Here is a 13844-nt window from a genome sequence, read left to right as displayed (position 1 = left end):
CCAACAATTACAACAACAACAGAGGAGATGGCGGCGGAGCGGGGGAGGATGCGTCCTCCCACCGGCTCGATTAGCTCCAGACCATGCGCTCCACGGGGTTACCACGAAGGGGCTCCTTGTCAGCTCCTCGTCAAGGGCGGAGCCTGGTAAACCCCCCGCACGCACCCAATGAGAAGCAACGTGCCGATTCCACGAGGCGGAGCTAACGAGCCGAGGGCGTTGTCACTCCCCGCCGGATATACGCGGCCCCGCGCCGGATGTGACGAGAGATGCGCACCCAGCTTGGAGAAGGAAAGCCACCTGCGAGCGCTGAGTCAGATGCGCACCCAGCTTGGAGAAGGAAAGCCACCTGCGAGCGCTGAGTCAGATGCGCCCCCAGCTTGAGACGACAAGACGCCACCTCGAGCGCTGTGAAACCTCCTGCATCTACTGGACCGTACAGTACCCTGTCCTTGAGCCAAGAGTGCACCTTGAGCCATCGATTCTGCCTTTCCTAGCCATCAAACCCCCGTGTGAGGTCAGCCGTTGTCCCGTGTGTCTGTCGTCTGTCCGGGGTTAATATAAGAGTGTGTCTAAGTGCCTGTCTTCCTGTAATATACCTCTAGCCCCTGTAATCTAACCTTTTCCGTACGAATATACTTGAGAATCGAAACATTGGTGTCGTATTGTGTTATTGTAATCCAGCCGGGTGTCTTCTTTTTCTTATTGAGCCAGCATAGCGCGACTAGTCAACGTTCGGGCACAATCGGGTAACTTGTGCAGACGTGGTCATACCAATAAACCGCTCGGTAAATAACATCCAAGCCACGTCTGTAACAATTGGTGTCAGGAGTTGGATTCGAACCTGGGACTAAATTTATTTAGCCCAAATTTTGGAACACCAATTGTACTATTAGAGTAACATTGGTGTCGAGGAGTGGAATTCGAACCCGGGACTAAATTAGTTAGGCCCAAATTTTGGGAGGGAAAATCGAGCCGGAGCGCGTACGGCGCTCGACCGAATCGATTCGGAGCGCGTTTCCCGCGCGAAATTATAACGGCGAAATTTGAATTTGTTTTACGAAAAAATAAATAAATAAATAAAAAACCGAATTTGAAAGTCGCGCTATGGCGGATCAAGACAGCTGGGGTCCGGTAAAGGAGAGTGAGGTAGGGTCGATCCAGGACCAAAATGAGGGACAGGAGGAGAGCGAAGCAGTGAGGGCGGCAGGTTCACAAAATAGCGCCATCACGCACGAAGAAGCGGGCGCGCAAAATGGCGCCTCGCTGGTCACCGTGCCCGCGACCGAAGTAGCGCCGCTGGGAAGATTGGAACTTTTTTTTATACAAATGACGGCCCTTATGGAAAAGAATAGTGAGCGATTGGAAAACCAAATGGGGGTAATGAGGGACGAAGCGAGGGGTACCAGTGAGGGGTTAGACAATAATTTTGAGGAGTTAGACAAGAAATTTGGGAAGATAGACAATAATTTTGAGGGGTTAGACAACGGGATAAAAGAAGTGAAAAATGGGTTAATGGGGGTAGAAAATAGAATGGCTGCCCAGGAGAATCAGATAGAGGGAGTGAAAACTGGGTTAGAGGGGTTAGAAAACAGTATGGAAGGCAAATTGAGGGACATGAGGGACCAAGCGGAAAGGGAAGTTAAACAAATGGAGCAGCAGATAGAGGGGGTCAGAATGGGGGTAGAAACCAAACTGGATGCTCACAGGGAGGAAATGGAGCAGATGAGGGTGGCATCTGGGCAGGAGATGCAAGTGATGGGAGAGGAGATCAGAAGAGGAGTGAGTGAGGAGGTCGGAGGGAGTGCGCGAGGAGGTGAGGCACTGTAAGGAGCACATGGAGAAGGAGGTGAGAAAGGGGACTGTAAAGTTACAAGGGGGCATAGAGGACCTGACGCAGGAGGTGGAGCAGCTGACGGTGGGACAGACGGAGTTAGTGGAGCAGGTTCAAAGGAACACTGCGGTATTAGGAGGGTTGAAAGCGACACAAAACGACATAAAAAACGACTTGATAGCGACAAAGAGGGAATGTCAGATGGTACGTGAGGGACTGACAACGAGGTTGGACGAGGTGATAGAGGTAATGGAGACGACGGACCGGCAGGTGAGGACGCACATGGAAACGGTCAAGGTAGCCTTAGAGGATGAGCTTGAGGAGACGTACCGGGGAATAAAAGAGGTGAAGCACAAATTAGAAGAAGTGGAAGAAGGGATGAGCGAAATTAAGAAGCGACGGAGAGGGGATAAGAAAGAGATAAAAGAGGAGATAAAAGAATTGGTCCAAAGTCTGTGTTTGGATCGTGATGATGTGCTCATTAACCGGATGAGGGATTCGCAGGTGATGGAGGAGAAGCGAAGAGGAAGAGGACCTGGTGTAAGTGGTGACCAATATGGTCGTGCGTATGATGCGCCAGGTGATTTAAGAGGCTTGGGGGTCGAGATAGACCCGGGTGTTCGTGAGAGGCCGTTGGTGAAGTGTGCGACAGGTCTGGTGTGCGAAAATGGAGGTGTGCAAGAAAGTCCGACTCTGGGGTGTGTGAGGAAAAAGTGCGTGCCAAGGAGTGAGGGTGCTGGCGAAAGTGAGTCGGTCGTAGCGTGTGTGCGAGGGAGCACATGGAAGCGCGGTGTGGTGAGTGTTACAGAGGGTGTGACGGGAGAGTGTGCGCGAGGAAGGTGTGTGACGGACAGGTGCATGGGGAAAGAGTGCGCTGTCAAAGGCAAGGAAGAATGCACACCTGTGGTGAGTGTTACAGAGGGTGTAACTGGAGAGTGTGCGCGAGAAAGGTGTGTGACGGACAGGTGCATGGGGAAAGAGTGCGCTGTCAGAAGAAAGGAAGAGTGTCCACCTGTGGTGAGTGTTACAGAGGGTGTAACGGGAGAGTGTGCGCGAGAAAGGTGTGTGACGGACAGGTGCATGAGGAAAGAGTGCGCTGTCAAGAGTAAGGGTGAGTGCGCTGTCAGGAATGGAGGTGAAAGTAGTGAGAGTGACATGGAGCGTGAGTTAGTTGTGACAGGTGAGCGAGGATGTACACCTGGGATGGAAGGATGCACACCTGGAATGGTAGAGCGTGAGTGGGAATGCACGCTGGAGTTGGTGGTGAGGCACGTGGTTGGGTGTGCGAATGAGAGCACACCTGTGATTGTCACAGAGGAGGTGACCGAGGAGGGGGCGCGAAGCGGTGTATTGGTGAGGTGTGCGAGCAACGAATGTGTGCCAAAGTGTTCGGTGGTCAGGTGTGTGACCAAGGCTGTGAGTGGAATGGGTGTACCTGGGTGTGTAAGGAACGGTACAAGGAGCAAGGAACGGGCTGCGGGGTGTAAGCAAGCAGGTGAAGCATCGACGGTGACCGGGTTAAAGGTTAGGTCGACTTTTAGCCGAAGCGGGCCCTCGGTGCGTGCCGGGTTTCGCGTGCCGCGAGAACCAGCGGGGATCCGAGCCACGGCGGGTTCGAAAGGACCGCCGTGCGCGATCCGTGCTGGGCCTCGCTTTGAACGTCCGTGCTCCACTAGGCGGATCTGGCAGCCCGATAGAAAGGGTCGTCATGGCGACCACTTTTTGGTGAGACGTGCCGGCAGGTCGAGATCGGGACATTGGATGGCTCCACGCCGAGAAGGTGCGTGGGATCTCGGGCCGGGTAAACCTCCTTCCCTGCACCGAGCGCCGGACGCATCCAGCCGCCAGCACAAAAGAATTCGCATTCATGGCTTGGCTGTACGAAGCCGGGCTGTAGATGTGAATTGGCGCACCGAGAGTACCTAATAAGTAGACGGGTGATGGTGATAGTGATAGTAGTGATTTGATACAAAATTTAGAAAAGTGAATAGAATTGGCAGTAAATAGAAAATTTTTGAATTGTTGAAATTTGATGTGCAAAATTGGTAGTGAGAGACCCCCGATGTGGTGGGATGGCAAATCCACCATCCCTCACAGGTGGGGGCAAATGCGCAATAGTTTATGGGGTGTATGGCAGTGAAAACTAGCCCGGGTGGGTTAGGATATTGTGTGTAGGGATCTAGAAGATGACATTAGGTAACGTTAAGATTAGTTAGTGACTGATACCTGTAGTGGGGACGCAGGTAGATTAGTATGGATGATAATGACGAGGGAGCGCAATAGTTTAAAGGGACGACTGGGAAGCGCAAGTTTCAGAAGGGAGTAGTTAGCTGAGATGATGCCGTGTTTGTGAGAATTGAACAGGTGTGATTGCACAGGTGTGCAACTGGACAGGTGTGTGGAGCAGTGTATGAGTAGTGAGTGTGTGGATCAGCGCGAATGCGCTTGGGGAGAGAAGGGTGCAGGTGGCACCAGGTGTGAGAGCACAGGTGTGCAGGTACAGGTGTGTGGAGAGAGTTGGAGTGAGTGGTACGGAGTGGTGTGCATGGTGCGAAGGTGTGGATGGGGGAAGAGTGGACCCCTTTCACGAGTACCCGGGGCGGGTAGTGTAAGTGTTAGGTAGAGGGTGCAGGTAAATTGTGGTTGGATATTGGCATTTGTGGTGCGGTTGCAGAATGGTGTTGTGAATGGGTGCATTAGTGTTGTGGAAATGGCTGGGCGTGTAGCCTGTTAGTGTGTGTAGTTGGTTGGGCACTCCACCACTGTGAGGATGTCGGCCAGGTGAGGCCGCAGGTGGGCTCTGGGAGCCGGTAGTTGTGAGTGGGTGCCTGAGGATCCCGGGTGTGGATCGGGCAGCCCAGTGCCAGAGAGGGCACGGAGTGGGGAGAGAGCCAGAGGGCCTTCCCCTGGTAGTTAGGTTAGGGTAAGGAGCAGGTAAGCTCGGAGGCAACTGCAGTGGTGGAGGTGTGCAGGTGGGTAGACCCACTGGGAGAGGTACACATCGCAGCCCAGAAATTGTACGAGGGCACCGGGAGATGAATCGGGGGAGTGAGACCCCAAATTGAAGGGCACCACAGTTTGGCCAATGGGAATTGGTTTTTAGAACCCATAGTATACGAGGGCCAATGGTTTGGCCGGAGAAAGACCCCGGGTAGTGTAAAGTTGTTAAAGTCATTTAGGCGATAGTTAGGATTGAAGAACCTGTCGCACCATACGCAGCCACTTACCTGTGGTGATGATGATGACTCCACACCTGTGTTTTCTTTGTTCTGTGTGCAGGAAATGAGATTGCTGTGGATTTGTGAGACGCATCACGACGTGGATGAGACATTGGGGTGATTCCATCTCTCCCTCCTTAGGAGGGACTGATGATGAATTGGTGATGGCAAATTTTGATGTGCAGTTGGAGATGGCAAATTTTGATGAGAGTTGAAAATGGCAAATTTGATTGGTTAGGAGGGAGAGAAGACGAATTTGGTTTATGGGAGGAACGGGGAAGACAGTAGGGATGTTTGTCGATTTGTAAAGTAGATGTTTATGGGTAGTGTTGTGTTTTGTGGATGCAGTAAGGGGTAAGGGAGGGGCCATGTAGGTTACCTGGTGGGGGGGGGGCGTACGATAGGAACGTACCTGTCTCACCTGGTTCCCATGTGCCCCCAGTGTGCATCACCTTACATTGCGTGCACTTTTGCGCCCTTACCACCTTACTCACTTGTTTCTTCTTTTGTCTCCCACCTCCGAGGATCTGGCTTTGGGGTAGGGAGAGAGGAGAGAGAGGTGCTGGCTGCGCAGTTGTGGGCCTGCACTTTCGCTGTTTGCTGCCGGGATCGATACACCATATGGACCGCAATGTTTGTGGCCACCCACAATGGACCGCAGTTCGTTTGCGGCCAAGCACCACCCGGGGATGGACCTATGGGTCAACGTGGCACCTATGCCATACAGGTGAACCACTTTTAGTTACCACCAAGTGCACCACAAGAAGAGCAAGAGACACCTGCAGGGTTAGGGGTTGTCGAATTTATTTTTATTCCAATGAACAATGGTGACTGCACCGATTGGTGGTGGGGTGGTGCTGTTGATGCTCGGAAAGGGTGCTCTGCACGTTATTAAAGGCCGTCGGCCACAGAGCACTCGTGGGTTGGTGTATCGATGTTGGCAAGCGCGCTCTCTCTCTATGCATAACATCTGCATGTGTTCCTCCAAAAACAGGTCCTGGATCGTAGTGTAAATAGCAGCGTAGTCTTGTAAATAATGCTCCCTACCGGCTGTATGTTTAGTTTGAGAATTCTTTCCGGATTCGGTTATCCTGTGGGTGTGTTTCTGTGAGGAGAAGGGTGCAACGTCGCAGGGGGACATATTTACTCATTTGTGAATATCTGTAAAACTGTCGCACTCAGGGTAGAGTTAATAGTAGAGGGAACTACATTGCGTGCCACACTAAAGTAGGTAAAAATTTATCGGGTCGGGACGCCCCGAGGGTAGAGAAGGGTGCAATGTTGCGAATATGGAATTTGGCCTCCATATCCGCTTGTAAATATTTCCCTATTTTCTCCAATACTCCCCAACTTTCCCCGATCCCCCATTCCCTAGTCCCATTGCATGTAAATAACAATCAGTAGAGCCGACCTTCCCCTTATTCCCCCATTAAATGTCGTGCCCAGGTCCACCGCACCACACGTAGACAACTTTCGGACATCTTCCTAGTTATTCTTATTCTATGTCAGTTAAGGCCTCGTCTCCATTAATTATGACTCTTCGTTGCACCAGAATGTGATTATATGGCATCAGTAGTGAGTTTAGGACCTTTCCCATACCTCCTTCCATCTTCTTCCCCAACAATTACAACAACAACAGAGGAGATGGCGGCGGAGCGGGGGAGGATGCGTCCTCCCACCGGCTCGATTAGCTCCAGACCATGCGCTCCACGGGGTTACCACGAAGGGGCTCCTTGTCAGCTCCTCGTCAAGGGCGGAGCCTGGTAAACCCCCCGCACGCACCCAATGAGAAGCAACGTGCCGATTCCACGAGGCGGAGCTAACGAGCCGAGGGCGTGTCACTCCCCGCCGGATATACGCGGCCCCGCGCCGGATGTGACGAGAGATGCGCACCCAGCTTGGAGAAGGAAAGCCACCTGCGAGCGCTGAGTCAGATGCGCACCCAGCTTGGAGAAGGAAAGCCACCTGCGAGCGCTGAGTCAGATGCGCCCCCAGCTTGAGACGACAAGACGCCACCTCGAGCGCTGTGAAACCTCCTGCATCTACTGGACCGTACAGTACCCTGTCCTTGAGCCAAGAGTGCACCTTGAGCCATCGATTCTGCCTTTCCTAGCCATCAAACCCCCGTGTGAGTCAGCCGTTGTCCCGTGTGTCTGTCGTCTGTCCGGGGTTAATATAAGAGTGTGTCTAAGTGCCTGTCTTCCTGTAATATACCTCTAGCCCCTGTAATCTAACCTTTTCCGTACGAATATACTTGAGAATCGAAACATTGGTGTCGTATTGTGTTATTGTAATCCAGCCGGGTGTCTTCTTTTTCTTATTGAGCCAGCATAGCGCGACTAGTCAACGTTCGGGCACAATCGGGTAACTTGTGCAGACGTGGTCATACCAATAAACCGCTCGGTAAATAACATCCAAGCCACGTCTGTAACAATATATATATATATATACATATATATATATATATATATATATATATATATATATATATATATATATATATATATATATATATATATATATATATATAAATAAATAAATATATATATATAGTCGTGGCCAAAAATACTGCCACCCTTCCACTTTTTTCAAATAACTCACAATTTTCTGTAAACACAAGTTGAAATTGACAAAAGTATTTTGTCTCCACAATTGTTTATTTCACTGTTAATATTACAGAACCTTTGTTTTTTTATTTAGAACTTAATATGTCCTTTTAAATCAGAAGATAAAAAGAAATGGCATTGACAAAATTATTGACACCCTTGGCTTAATATTTGGTAGCACAGCCTTTGGACAAAATAACTGCAGCCAAGCGCTTCCTATAGCCATGAATGAGCTTCCTACATCTCTCTACTGGCAGTTTGGCCCACACTTCTGCAAACTGCTCCAGTTCTCCCAGATTTGAAGGGTGCCTTCTCCCAACTGCTGTTTTCAGATCTCCCCACAGGTGTTCATTGGGATTTAGATCTGGACTCATTGTTGGCCACTTCAGAACAGTCCAGAGTTTTGTCTTGAACCATGCTTGGGTGCTTTTTGAAGTGTGTTTGGGGTCATTGTCCTGCTGCAAGACCCATGACCTTCGACAGAGACCCAGCTTTCTGACACTGGGTTTAACATTGAGCTCCAAAATGCCTAGGTAATCTCCTGATTTCATGATGCCATGCACACATTCAAGGAACCCAGTGCCAGAGGCAGCACAGCAACCCCAAAACATCACTGAACCTCCTCCATGTTTGACTGTAGGGAAGGTGTTCTTTTCTTTGAAGGCTTCATTTTGTTTTCTGTAAACAGAGATGATGTGGTTTAGCAAAAACCTCTAATTTAGTCTCATCTGTCCAAAGGACATTCTCACAGAAGATTGTTGACTTGTTCATGTGTGTTTTGGCAAACTCCAGTCGGGCTTTCTTATATCGCTCTCTCAGCAGTGGGGTCCTCCTGGGTCTCCTACCATAGAACCCCCTTTCATCGAGTTTGTGTCGGATGGTGTGAGTTGAAACCGTCGTACCTTGTGTCAATGTCAGCTTGAATCCGTTTGGCAGTTGATCGAGGTGCTTTCAACACCATTCTATCAATCCTTCGCTGTAATCTTCGATCAAGTTTTCTCTTGCGGCCACGTCCAGGGAGGTTGGCTACAGAGCCCTGGGCCTTAAACTTCCTGATAACATTGCGTAAGGTGGACACAGGAACATCAAAGACTTTGGAGATGGATTTGTAGCCTTGAGATTGTCCATGCTTAACTACAATCTTGTGTCTGACCTCCTCAGACAATTCTCTGGTTTTCTTTCTTTTCTCCATGCTCATTGCGGTACACATAGTGACACAAAACAACAGAATGACTCCTTTGCTCGATTCAAGCTGGTTGAACGAGTAATTTTTATAATGCAGGCACCTGCAACTCACCACAGGAGAGTTCAATTCCATAGTAAAGGAGAATCACCTGCTTGAAATCTAATTATTTCTAACAACTTCTAAAAGGTGCCAATAATATTGTCTGGGCCATTTTAGGATTTAGGTGTGGAATAAGCTAAGATTGTCATTTTTTCAGTTTTCTTTTGTTTAGTTCCACTGCAAACCAAAGAAATATATATGTGGATACCAAAATATTTGTTTATTTCAACAATTTTCTCGAAGAAATGGTACACACACACACACACACACACACACACACACACACACACACACACACACACACACACACACACACACACACACACACACACACACACACACACACACACACACACACACTTCTTAATGAAGCAAAAACGGTTAACAACAAACTTCTACTGTGCTTTGCCTGCTTGAGCATAATACAATTCAAAACAACTAGGAATTGCAGACTAAGAAAAACGCAGAGCACTCCCAAGTGGCAATTGTAACATCAAAGCAAGGGACAATAACACACTTACTGAAAACACCCACCTCACCACTTCCCCACACCCCCATCGCCCCATCCCACTACCGATTCTAATAGTGCCATATAATGAGATGTGAAACAAAAATTAGGAACTCACAGGCGTTCAATGTGCTCTGCAGTATCCTGCGTCGTTCCCAGTTGGTTGACCATGCGTTGAATCTTTGATGCTGAAGTTAAGGAAGGGAATAAGAGCAAGCATAGAGAGCATGCAAGGAAACTGAGGGCAGTATTAAAAGAATCAGATGTACTGTATAAAATGTTGTTTTGTTCTTACAAAAATCTCTTAAAAGTAAAAAACAATGGCGAGTCAGAAGTCAAAACTCACATACCATACTTCCTCTGGAGTCTTGCACCAATAAAACATTTTTACTTATGCAGTGTCACAACTCACTGTTCTGAGAGATCTTCTGGATGTTCGTGCCGACGGTGGATGCAAGGCTCGAAAAACCATCCACCACGCCATCCTCCATACGAGAGGGAAATCCACGATCGGACGACATGGTTGCTGCCAATTTGACTTCTGTCGGGCGAACTGTTTATACCACTCCAGACACCACTTGACCTGTTTAGCAGAAGATAAACCAATTTTTTTAAAGTAATCAAAGCCAATTGAATAATATACAAAACTATAACGGCACCCTTCGACTGATATGCTTCCACCCATATTACATCATGATAAATTCTTGCACCAACATTGATTTAAATCCCTTAAGCTGTTTTCAAGTATTACATTTTTCTTGGCATGACCTCTGACCTTTAATTTTTGATGCTGAAATCTAATCAGTCCATCACAATATATACGTATACCAAGTTTTGTCAAAATCCCATCACTGGGTCACACGTTAGTGCAGTAACAGAGATTTTTTTTTTACAGAACGGGACCTCTGACTTTTGACCTCTGACCCCCATAATCTAATCCGTTCATCTTTACATTATTATACATACCTGCACCAAGTTTGACTTGGATCGCTTCATCTGTTCTCAAGTTATTGCGATAACGAAAACCTATCACAAACGGACGGACAACCCAAAAACATAATGCATAATGACTTCGTCGGCGGAGGCATAAAAATAAACATGGGACAATATCAAGGGACCAAATAAACGAGCAGCAACTACAATATATTGTGAGTTTTGACATCTCAAACCCCTCCCCTCCTAAACTCCACCAAAAAAAATTTAAGGACAAGGCATATTTTAATATTAATGAAGGCCGTCAACCTTTTGCAATCATTATTCGACTCTAGATAGAAGATAAGTATTCGCCCTGTCGATACTCAATCAGTTTTGTTAGACCTGAGTACATGATTTAATTTCACCTTTTGTTAAAACCAAAATGCACATCAAGTTGATTTCTCTAAAGCGACCATCGCAGCAAAAAATGCAAGGTGTTGCGATGTGATCCTTTTTTGGCCCGAGAAAGAGAAAAAAAATTCTAGCCGCAAGAGAAAAACTACACAAGGTGTAGTTTTGTGTCACAAAAATGCAAGGTACTGCAAGGTGTTTGAGTAATTCTGCTTTTGGTTCAACTGTATCTGATAGGGTAAAGCCGTCTGGTGTGGCCGAGCTGGGTGGATATGGGGTGTGGATAAGTTATTTTTGGCTTGGGTAGTGACACACCTGAGTGGCGGCAAGGAAGGTGGTGTGGCATTGGCCCATGCTGCTTGGTGGTCATGGCTCTGATTGGATCTGGATAAGCATCGATTGGCCAAGAATGTTTCTATACGAAAGGGCGGAACACCATTGCCCAGCGTATGCCCGTTGCCAGCCTTTAAATATCTTGCCTGGTTCAGTGTGAATGGTAGTTATGTATGTGGGCCTTTAAGTGGGTTTGGGTTGTTGTGTCATCTATTCCATCATAGTCTGTCTTGTGTGTGTGTGTGTGTGTGTGTGTCTTGGTTGTCATCTCCACATGCAGTTTCCAGAAGGTGGAACAAAGTCCTCCTAGGCCTTGAAGTATCTGCCTCTGTGTCAGTAAAGGGTGGGGTCACGATTCATGGACCCAGCTGTGATGTTTTCTTGTTCTCAAAGTTTTGTTCTGAGGGCTCTTTTCAGCATCGTCACCGAGCCACAGATAGCTTCCAAAGCCTCCTCGTTAATATTCCCTTCTCCTTTCTCTAATGCTCAGTGGTAAAATTTCGGCATTCTTCAGATTCCAGGATCTTTTCACTTCATTTTTGAGGTTTGGGTATTTGGTCATTTTATTAATTTATACGTTGTTTCAAAACAGAATTATCTGGGTACTGACCCCTCAATTAGCAACACCGTTTTTTTCATTTTTGTAACTCAGTACTACATCCAGTCATAATGCTTTATTTTCTGTGTTTCACGCTCGATGGGATCATCAGATCGTACATGAGCGTTACTTCCTCGTTTTCAATTATCTATTTTGGTTCATGTTTCCATGAGTTTTCTGGGACTGGGATATTGACGTTTTTGCAGATGTGCCAGTAGATTAGTCTACATACTTTGTTTTGCCTTTGCGTGTTCAGCTGCTCTGACATGGGTTTTCTTTTACATTTTTAGAGGAGGTGACTCATGCTTTCTATGTCCACCTTGCAAAACATACACCTGTCTGAATGACTCAGTCCTGCCTTTTCTTAAAGCCATTGGTGTCATGTCCTTGGTGTTGGGCATTTATTTCTCCATACTTTCTCCATTTATTTCATTCGTTCTCCATACCAGTCGAGCTGACCACTTAGCCATTCCAAAGAATCTTCTTTGTCCATGCCCAATCTGTCCAGCTCTTTTTTTTATACCTTAAATAATAATATAAATAAATATATATTTTTTTATACCTTAAATAACCACCTTTAGAGGCCATTTTTCCCCGCAAAGCAGGGGTTGGCCTTTTTCGGGAACCGTGGTTGTTGTTTTTTGGTCCCCTTTTTGAAGCAATGTTTTACGGCCGGATGCCCTTCCTGACCCCAACCCTTTTTGCCGCCTTTAACGACAAACAGGGAATTACCAGTGAACTGGTACTCAATTAGCTGACCTCGGAAGGATGACAGGCTGAGTCAACCCCCCTGGCGTTAATTCAGCGATTGACCGGGATTCGAACCCAGGATCCTAGGATCCTAAGCCGGCACCCTAGCCGCTAGCCCAACACCAGGGTTTTTTTTCTTTTTTTTTTATACCTTCCTGGTCTTTAATCATTCTCCCAGTTATCACTTTCTACTTTTCTTTTGTATTTCTTGCATTCATTGGGGCTGTAGTTGTTGCTGTTTTGGTACACGTGTGACATCTTCTGTGACATCTTCTTAGAATTTATTTGCTAGGTGGGTTAGGAACACCTTCTCTGGCATGCGGTCTTTGTGTTTATCTGTTAAAGTTTTCACATATTCAGCCAGTCCAACAGTTGTCATTCCGCGCATTTACTTGAGTTCCATGAGGCCGCTACCTCCCTGTCTCAGCAGGTACATTCTCGGGACGTGTGTGTGTGTGTGTCGTGTTGTTTTCTCCATTTGCGGGTTTCAGAATGTGGAATGGAGCCCTCCCAGGTCTCAAAATATCCACCTTTGTTAACGTGCATGTATAAAATGTGTATACAATATGTATTATGTGTCACGTATAATAGGTGTATGATCACATATCAATGTGTGTATATAATATGGACAACATCTCACGTATAATCATGATTCATGTGCATGTGCAATCATAATTTTGCAAGTGTATGTGTAAATCACAATTCGTGTGTGTGTGTGTATGTGTATGTGTGTGTGTGTGTGTGCCACCACCACCGGCCGTCATCTCCACTTGCGAGTGTTTAAGAAAGAACAGAACCATCCCTGGTCCTAAAGCATCCAGCTTCACCCCAGCAAGAAACCACGGCTCATGGACCAAGCCATCTCTTTATCCGTGCTCAGTTTCCCCCTCCGTCCCTGAAGTGGCTACGATATAGATCCGCACGACCGCCTGTGTGGCCCCTGCGGTACACCATGTCTTGGTCTCTTCCTTTTCTGTCTCATCCTTCCTTGATGGGATAAAGAGACAGCAAAACCCAACAAGCTGCAAGGCAAGGCCATGGTGCTAGGCTGCGTTCCAAACACATAATCGATTGAATGGTGCAACTTTGGCTGTCCACAGCTCAGTTCTCGCTCCTATTGAAGTCATTGTATTTGGACAAAAAGAAATGGAACCACCTGGGTAAATGAGGAACACCAAGCACGTATATTGAAAGCAATGGCTTCCACACAGGTGTGGCCCATGTGTTAATTAAGCAAATAACATCCCAGCCTGCTTAGGGTCATGTATAAAAATGCTGCACAGGCCTGGTTGCCTAGATAATTATGGTTAGCATGGCTGCAAGAGGAGACCTCAGTGACTTTGAAAGAGGGGTGATCGTTGCGGCGCATTTGGTAGGAGCTTCAGT

General features: G+C 47.4%; 1 protein-coding gene across 1 annotated transcript in view; it reads right to left on the bottom strand.

Annotated features, from left to right (window-relative positions):
• Nucleotides 1–13844, bottom strand: part of STX12 (syntaxin 12) — a 47049-nt gene that overhangs the window by 23200 nt on the left and 10005 nt on the right. Inside the window, exons 2-3 of the mRNA XM_068108084.2 lie at nucleotides 9864–10034; nucleotides 9570–9639 (exon numbers count right to left, since the gene is read on the bottom strand). Of these exons, the coding sequence (XP_067964185.1) occupies nucleotides 9570–9639; nucleotides 9864–9972 (179 nt within the window). The 5' untranslated portion in view covers nucleotides 9973–10034. The remainder of the gene's footprint in view (nucleotides 1–9569; nucleotides 9640–9863; nucleotides 10035–13844) is intronic.

The sequence above is a fragment of the Myxine glutinosa genome, chromosome 2, assembly GCF_964187855.1.
Source record: "Myxine glutinosa chromosome 2, kmMyxGlut1.1, whole genome shotgun sequence".
Taxonomy (NCBI): Eukaryota; Metazoa; Chordata; class Myxini; order Myxiniformes; family Myxinidae; genus Myxine; species Myxine glutinosa.
The sequence above is the reverse complement of the archived record's forward strand: the minus strand, read 5'-3'. Positions and strand labels throughout refer to the sequence as shown.